The 9,394-nt window shown below is 42.6% G+C and overlaps 1 protein-coding gene across 3 annotated transcripts in view; it reads right to left on the reverse strand.

Annotated features, from left to right (window-relative positions):
* Positions 1-5,598: 5,598 nt before the first annotated feature.
* Positions 5,599-9,394, reverse strand: part of IQSEC1 (IQ motif and Sec7 domain 1) — a 205,731-nt gene continuing 201,935 nt past the window's right edge. Inside the window, exon 13 of one of the 3 annotated variants that reach the window (XM_014533632.1) lies at positions 5,599-5,789. In XM_014533632.1, coding sequence (XP_014389118.1) covers positions 5,785-5,789 — 5 coding nt within the window. In that variant the 3' untranslated portion in view covers positions 5,599-5,784. Of the gene's footprint in view, positions 5,790-6,159; positions 8,359-9,394 lie in introns of those variants that run through there. The other 2 variants (XM_014533629.1, XM_014533630.1) reach the window with 2 other exon arrangements.

Raw genomic sequence — 9,394 nt, forward strand, 5'->3', positions numbered from 1 at the left:
CTAGCTCTCTGTCCCTCTCCCTTCCTCTCTGTAAAAAATCAATAAAATATATTTAAAAAAAAAAAAGAAATTTCAATCGTTGTACTGTTGATATTTGGCTCTGTTGACTAATGAGTTTGCTGACCACTGGATCATTAGGAAATTGCCTTGAGCCATTGAGCCCACAGCAGGGCAATATTATGCTGATTTTCAGCCCTGCTGAATATCAAAGTCCATTGGCCTTCCAATGATTCTTTTTGCATTAAAATGCTAACTGCTGTTGGCTTTAGCCTAAAAATGTCCCATTTTGCTTATATAGTTGTGGACAAAAAAGGGCCACATGCTAACCTAACTCAAGGAAGGCCTGCATGGCAGCCTTGCAAACCCAAGAGACCTAAAATAACCACAAAGCATGATCTGAAATTAAAACATTTAATTAAAAATCAGTTAATAGTGGGTAGTCATGTTCTAGGCCAGTATCTTCCCTGACAAACATCAACTTTGATTTTTACTGAGCCTATTGTCTTTTTGCATCTAAGATAACATACCTGTGGAATGTCAGGGTAACTTGTAACTTCCCTTTTTTCAGACCCCTCAGCGCACAACAAATGGTGCCAGGGCACCAACCACAAATTCCCTTATTGTTATTGTTATCTGCTAATTGCTGACTGTTAACTATCCTGTACCCACCTACGTAAAAGAGGTTTGTATGTATCCTTTTACTTTTTATCTAATCCAGAGGTTTCCCAGCTTTGCTTTCTCCCACCTCCCTAATCTATCACCAGTGGATTTAATGTAACCCACTTATGTCTCCTCCTTTGATGGTAATTTATAAAAATAGGTGAAAACCACCATCCTCCAGAGCATTATCTTAATTTGTTGAGATTCTGCTTCCCAGCAATTGTTGACAGTTTGGCTCAAATAAACTAACAAAAATTCTTATGTTAACACAGTGAACTGCAGTTCCTTTAATAAAAGACACTTTTATTTTTTTATGTCTGTCTTATTCTGTGATAGCATCTTGTTTTGTTTTAATATTTTTACTGATTTCAGAGAGAAGGAGAGATAGAAACATCAATGATGAGAGAGAATCATTGATTGGCTGCCTCTTGCATGCCCCTTACTGGGTTTCCCTCCCCCACCAAGCCTCCCAGGGAAACCTCACTTTCCCAGGTGCCTCCCTCTTCTCAGAAGCAGTGCCTTTTGCCACTTCTGGTCCCATGAACTTTCCAAGTCTTCTCCTTCTGATTCACCAGGTCTTACTTCTCTCCTCGCATGTCCACTCTGGGTTGGTCTCTGTCCTTATAGGCATGAACTCTAGTTGATGTTATCTTTGTCCTACCACCATTAGGACCATGCCATCTCCCCTTTTCCATGCAGTAGTCCCCCCACCCCCAGATCTCTGTTCTAGTATGAGATCTGATTTCAACTCTGCCAGTCTAAGATGTTTATTTTCCCATTGACCTTTCACTAAAATTTGTGGGATTTTGCTCTATCCTGGTTACATTCTAGTTCTGAGCAATAGGTAATTTTAAAAATGTTTTTATTGATTTTTAGAGAGAGAGGAAGGGAGAGGGGATAGATAGAAACATTGATGGGAAACATCATCAGTCAGCTACCTCCTGCATGCCCCCTACTAGGCATTGAGCCTGCAACACCAGGCAGGTGCCCTGACCAGGAATCAAACCAGTGACCTCTTGGTTCTCTGTGTTGATGCTCAACCACTGAGCCACATGGCCAAGTGAGCAATAGGTAATTTTATTTGTCCTTTTTCTGAACAGCTCTTCAAGGATGTGAGAAGAGATTCAATTTAGATGGTATCAATAATACTCTGGTATTTTTATGTTTGAATGCTTTCTTCCCGATTTACTCCATGAAAGATGAATGAAATGCTTTAGTTCCTACCATTCAGATTTAATTGGAACTTTTTTCTTATAGGACACTGGTCACATTGTGGAGGTGGGCTGGAGTGCAGCTAGAATAGAAAGGAAAGGAAAGATTACCTAAAATTGTCTTAAAAGTCATGAAGCTACATATTAGAAATAGGGGCCCTAGCTGTTTTGGCTCAGTGGATAGAGCGTCAGCCTGCAGACCAAAGGGTCCCAGGTTTGATTCCAGTTAAGGGTACTTATCTTGGCTGCAGACTCCTCTCGGCCCGGGCCCTGGTCTGGGCTCGGGGAGGAGGCAACCAATCAATGTGTTTCTCTCTGTCTTTCCCTCTTTCTTCCATTCTCCCTAAAAATCAATGGAAAAATATCCTCGGGTGAGGATTAACATAAATATATACATACATACATACATACATACATAAATTAATAAATTAATTAATTAATTAATGAAAAAAAGAAATAGGGGTAAGTAGCCTTCATAGACCAACCAATAAGTCTTTATGACAAGTCCACTCTGATGAAGGTGAGCTAGGCTCCCTTGGAAAGTGATTGCTAAATTGAACACATTGTACAGAGAGGCATCTCAGGTGACACAAGGCTTCCCAGAGCTGCCAAAATAGTGTCAATGTGTACCTAGGAACTCAGCACTAAGGTTAGATTCAGTGGTGTTCATCTCTTCAAATCCCAAACTCTTACCAGAATCACCAAATACACTCAGTAACTCTATTATTTCCTGTTTGTTCCTTGTTCACCAAAAGAACACTATCTGAATGGCCAGCACATCATGGGATGTCCATATGATGGGCCATTAGGCAGGTGTTAGAAACTACTGAGTCTTTCATAACATCAGAATACACTAAGATAAAAAATAAAAATTTACACATATAAACTTTTACTAAACTGTATGCTATAGAATTCAAGAGCGTTCCAAAGCTAAATATGTTTGGGAAACAGACTATCTTTCTGAGATTCACAATACACATCATCTTTTTAAAAGGCTCTGAGAATTCCTGCAGTAAAGAAACTAGTTTAGCCCGGCCGGTGTGGCTCAATGGTTGAGCATCGACCCAGGAACCAAGAGGTCACCAGTTCGGTTCCCCGTCAGGGAACATGCCTGGGGTTCCAGGCTCAGTCCCCTATAGGAGGTGTGCAGGAGGCAGCCCATCTCTCTCTCCCCCTCTCCCTTCCTCTCTCTCTAATATCAATAAAAACATCATTTTTAAAAAAACTTGTTTAACTTTGTTTAATTCAGCATTTCCTACATGTTTTTGATTGTGAAAATTCTTTCTTTTTATGAGACGCACCAAATAATACTTACACACCTTTTGGGACACACACAGAAGATGTGAACTAGGTAACTGAAAAATATGTGTGAAGAAAAGATGGAATGAAAATAGATCAAACATTTAAATATAACTGTTTTAGGGTTGGTGGGGTTGTGGGTGATTTCCCCCCCTCCCTGCTTCTGATAAATCTAGTAATTCCAAATGCTCTAAATGTTAAAACACTTTTGATGAAAGATAAAACAATGATTAAAACCCTCCAACTACTACCCAAACTACTCCTTGACTTAAGAAGAAATGTCGCCCTAACCGGTTTGGCTCAGTGGATAGAGCATCGTCGGCCTGCGGACTGAAAGGTCCCGGGTTTGATTCCGGTCAAGGGCATGTACCTTGGTTGCGGGCACATCCCCAGTGGGAGGTGTGCAGGAGGCAGCTGATTGATGTTTCTCTCCTATCGATGTTTCTAACTCTCTCTCTCCCTTCCTCTCTGTAAAAAATCAATAAAATATATTTTTAAAAAAATAAAGAAGAAATGTCAGTAGGATCCAGTTTTTTCCCAGCACTCCGGTCCACATTGTTTTTTGTTAGGTCTTGGATCTCATTTTGAACCTGCAAATGCCATCATGCATTTCAGCACTGAATTTCCTTTTGGGGCTCTGTGGTCTTCATATACTCAGTAGAACATTTATTCAAGTCCTACTTTGTGCCATGTGTTGAGGTTACAGCAGTGTGTAAGGACAGCCACCGTCCTGACCTTGTGACATTTACTATAACAAAGTTATCACACTACTGAATATATAACTATAGGTAACACATTTCAGAGGGGATAATGGCCAAGCTAAGACTTGAATGATGAAGGAGCTTACTGAACACAGATGCAGAGGGCCCACTTGCACAGGCCCAGTGGCAGGAGAAAACTCAGCTTGTCTGGGAACCTCATGTGGCTGGAGAGCAAGGGGAAAGTGAAGGTGAGCCAGTCCATGCAGAGCCGCCCATGCAGGCCTCATAAAGGCCATGTTAAGGATTTTGTTTTTTCAATCATAAGGGCAACAGGAAGCCCTTCACATGGCTTTACACGGGTGGCACCTTAGAGATTCCTCTGGTGCCATGTGGGAAACGGGTTTGAGGGACCATGATGGTACAGGAGGCCAGTCAGGGAGCTCTCGTCCAGATGACAGACAGGTGACGGCCTGAAGCAGTGACAGAGGTGATTCAAGAACATGTAGGAGGAGGAAGTCAAAAGGGCTTGGTGATAGATGGATTTGGAGTCGACGAAAGGTGTCAAGGACAATTCCCAAGTTCTCATTTATGCAACTCAGTGGTGACACCATTTGTCAAAGTAGGGAACACAGAACTTCGTGTGTGTCTGTGTGTGATCATCAATTTGGTCATGGAGATAAAGATCCAAGGGAACATGGGTGCTCAGAGTGGAGGTCTGGGCTGCAGATTCACATTTGGAAGCTAGACTGAAACTGTGGATCTGCATGAAATGGCCTAAAAAAAGTAAAGAAAGGAAGAGAGCTTGGACTTGATCCTCAAACCAACACTTACCAGCTCTACAAAGGAGACAATGAAGACATCCCAAAGAGGAAGATCACAGTGTGGGAACAGAGGTGACAAGGAAATACTGTTGCGGGAACGAACTTGAATAATCTCAAAAGCTGCTGTGAGGTCAAAATGAGGGCTAAAAATGTGTTGTAAGTGGGGGAAGGAAACAGTAATCATGAACCACGTTTGTAGAAGTTTGACAGCATCATGTGTGTCCCACCTAGACTCCTCAATGCCAAGGGTAGCAAAGGGCTGAGCAAACAAGTTTCCATAAAATGTTGATGATTTACACACATTAAGATCAACCAGTTGTTTTGCTGTGACCCTGCTTCCCCATGCCAACCGTCACTTTCAGATGCATTTTGACAAGACCAGTTCTGTGCTGGTCACTGGACACAGAGAAGTGGGTCAGGTGCACTCTATGCCCCCAAGGAGCGAACAAGCTGGAGCGGGGGAGACAAGCACACATTGGTGTGCAGTTCAGTATGTCTTAAACCCAAATGCTGAAGTAGAGCTAAGTATTTCAGGGGACTTAAGTAACTAGCTTTACTCTGTTGAAGAACCCTTGAATGGTCTGGAAAAGGAATGGTTTTCTGAGAACATCTTTGGATCAAAATTCACTTTTTAAAAAAAAATATATTTTATTGATTTTTTTACAGAGAGGAAGGGAGTGGGATAGAGAGTTAGAAACATCCATGAGAGAGAAACATGGATCAGCTGCCTCCTGCACACCCCCTACTGGGGATGTGCCCGCAACCAAGGTACATGCCCTTGACCGGAATCGAACTTGGGACTCTTCAGTCCACAGGCCGACGCTCTAGCCACTGAGCCAAACTGGTCAGGGCCAAAATTCACTTCTTAATGAGTGGTAAGCCATGGTTAATGTTGGTCACTAAACCTTTTTGTTTTCCACAAATTTGATCTACCAGTTTTATTTCATTTTATGATATGCAGTGAAACTTTAAGGCAGTATTCTCTGGAACTGGATTTCGTTCCAGGAAAGAAGAAGAAGCACAAGTCAGTCATGTTCTCATAGAACTCTTCCAGTAGAATCAGAATTCACCTTCCGGATTTTGCACATCACGTTAATCTGGAAAAACAGACAACGTTGACCTCATTAAATAAACTCCCTTCAAGCATTTGGAAACTAGACCATTAGAGTTTTGCCCTCCATAAGGCATTTCCAGTCCACCTCAGCTCTTCATATGGGCCACCTCCTCTCTCTAACCTGATAAAAGCACTAAAATTTGGAAGTTGCTAGAAATTATAAATACCTTTGACATATTTTATTGGAGTCGAAGTTGGGATATGCACCTTTACCTTAAACATTCTCAAATTAAAGTCAGGCCAGGGTCTTCCAGGAGAACCAGTGCCCACAGTCACGACAAAGATGGGCATACCTGTCAGCTGGAAATCTCTCTGGGCCAATAGGGAAACATCTGGACTTTTCAGAAAAGGAGTCCGAGAATTTTAAAGGATTTATTTGATTTCTCCACATGATCACAGCTATGGTTTTACATCAATAGAGTCTGTTACTACTCACAAACAAATGCACATTAAAACAAAGCACTCTTTTCCTCCCCAAAGTTACAGAGTGGGCGTCAGGCTTCTTGTGAGCAAGGCATCCCTTGAAGTCTTTGAACAGTCTTTACTCAAGACCAGATTCTAGTCATTTAAAACAACTTGAAGGTGAATGACAGTTCTCAAGAGGAGACAGATACTGCATGCGGCCTCAGCAAGACTGCAGACAGAACAGCAACACCAACGTACATGCACATGAGGCACAGCCTCTTCCTGCTTGTCCCTTTTCACCACCCCACTTCACACTGATTCACTGTGCAATGTTTCTTTGATTATTGTTATTTAAAATATGTACAAAATTACTCATTTCAGACAGGAAGGGTGATGATATTTTTACAACAAAACGGTAAGATGCATGCTTAACCTGTAGACACAGCTTCATACGGAATGCTGAGTCAACACCTAGGGTCATGTGTAAGTGGCTGCTGTCTTTCTAGGTCATTTTAAAGATGAAGAAGAGGCCTCTGCTGCATGCAGCGCAGGGTGGGAAGTCTCGCTCCACGGCGACTGGAGACATTGTTAACAAGATGTGCAAGTCATATTAGGATGAGCTTTATTTTTACAATGTTATACAATTCATTAATAAACTTAAAAAAGTACAAATATATGATTTAATTGTTGTCCCAGAAAAGATTTTTGTGATACTACCAGATGTTTCCTCTAAGGGTCTCCTGCTCCTGTCAGAAATTATGTAATTGAAATAATTTGTGTGACTTGAGAAGATGTCCCGAGTATACTGACACACAAGATGGCACAAGCAATGTGGTGGCACTCAGCCTCCTGAGGGGACAAGGGCTCTGTGAACAATAGGTCCCCACGGCTGTGACTCTGACAGGCTGGGATCCAGAGAGCACAGCCCCGTGAAAGCAATATGGAGCACATGTTTATCAGAAGCTTTTGCTGCCCAGACAAGATCTGGGCAGCTGCCTCCAGCCTCTTCAATGGAACAATGTGCTCCTGGAAACACCTCCCAGGACAGGTTTACAAATAAAACATGGAGAATGACCAAACCTCACGGTTCTGAACCCAATACCCTGTATAAAGTTGGAAACACAGGGAGAAACTGAGTTTGTTCAAGAAGCCCTATTTCACTAGACCTGGCCCTGTGGCACTGGACAAAACTTCAGGGCACATCAATAATAGTTTTGGAGGTGAATTCTGAATGGTCCTTGGAGCACGGAGGATGCAATGGAGAGAGAGCCCCTCCCACTAGCCCCATCAATGAATGTACTGTTGGTTCTTTCTGTTTTGTTTCCCCTAGTTATTGCCCCTTCAGAAAGAGCAACCTTGTACTAAATAGCCTGTATCTTTTCTGGAACAACCTAGAATTTACAGTTGAACTCTACCGTTGGTACAGAGGGATAAAAAAAAAGCTGGCATATTTAATATGTTATCACTTTACCTCAACTATTTGTCAACAGTAACAATGATATATTTTGCAAATATACAATATATAAATGTGGCTTCACACAATCAACACCGATGACACGCAGTACAATTTGACTTTTCCTTGTCAGAACATCCTTTAAACTGCATACTAGAGAATGCCTTGGGGAGCCTGGCTTTGAAAGAAAACCAAAGAATTCAGGAGTCAATGGACTGGGGAGCCTCCCACCAGCTGGGCCTGGACCAGATCAGGCACACCTGTGCTTTTTATTCCTCTCTGAGCAGATGTCCAAGACAGAAAAGTTGTACCAATGGGAAGGTAAAGGCGGGCAGGTTAGTCACACTTCCTTTTTAAAAAGGCGTAACTCTAGATTGCTGTATTTGCTCTCTGTGGAGATTAACAAAGTGCTCAGTTTGCAGATTTGCTGGTATGATGGCCTCAATGACATGACAAAGGAGGAAAATGGACAGATGCCCAGCCGGCTGGCTAGGGTGGGCTCCCTCTGTCGTCTGCCGTCTGGCCACAGCTCGCCACTCCTTCCACGGAGCATGGCGCTCCGCAGCCCACAGTCCTGCGTTAGCTTCGCCCTTTCTGAAAGGGCTCTCCACCCGGGCAGGTGCCATGGGCAGTCCTCGGGTCCCACGGCTTAGGAACACAGCACTGGTGGCTGCAGTGTCGCGAAAGGCTGAAACTACAAAGTATGGCCCATGTGACTCAGGCACAGAACCGGACGCGTGCAGCGCCCGGCCCCAGGGGAGCAGATGGTGTCACAAGACGGAAGCAACAAGAGCACAGCTGAGAGTCATGTGATGCCCTGGCAGCTAACTGGACCATGACAAGGCAACGGGGGCTTCACCAGTGAGGGCTGGGCACTTGTCAGCTGGGATCAGAGGGGCCACAGTGATGACACAGGGGTTATGCTAGCACATGGCTACATGAAGTTACAATGATCATGGCCACCACTCAGAAAATAAAACAGGAACACACACACCGCCCTGGGTAGCTAAATGCTAACATCAGCCTGCAGGTTTGGAAGAGGCTCCTGTTGCAGTTGGAAACAGGATGAGGAAGTATGGCGCTGAGGGAGGCAAGGATGAGAGCTGGTCTTTTTCATGTTGGAGATGATACGTCTGCAGTGTATGGTGCCCCTCTCAGAGGACTCTGAATGAGTGTGCATCAAATCATGTGCATATAAAAGAACCATGGGTCATGGAAATTCACAGTTATCACAGCTATTCAAGTGTCATGAATGTGTGTAACCAATACTCTAAGACAGCCAGTTCTTAACCAGCCATCCTGAGTTGCTCTGTAGTTTACTGCATTTTATCTATTTGCTTACCTGAAATAACAGAGCAGTTATAATACTGATTACTTATGATAGTATTCTGTTAATAAAATAAGGATTTATATAAAGCGATATTGGACTTTTTTTAAATAGTAAGATGCTATGTTACTTGGCACAGTTAGTAATGACTGAATAAGTAATGAATAGTTAGTCCTAGAGGGACTTCTCTGCTTTTTATGAAAATATGGAAGTATCTGAGTTTGTCCTTAGCATTTAGATTTTTGGTCTACTCTCACATTCATCTAAGGTACTGTCTTTCTATCAGGTATGTGGAGCTCCTTGTAAAGTCTATATTGCTAATTTTGTGGACTGAAATGTTTGCCTTTCACACACAAATACTACCTATACAGTATATATTTATTTATTTATTTATTTATTTATT

Source organism: Myotis brandtii, unplaced genomic scaffold (genome assembly GCF_000412655.1).
Source record: "Myotis brandtii unplaced genomic scaffold, ASM41265v1 scaffold995, whole genome shotgun sequence".
Lineage (NCBI taxonomy): Eukaryota > Metazoa > Chordata > Mammalia > Chiroptera > Vespertilionidae > Myotis > Myotis brandtii.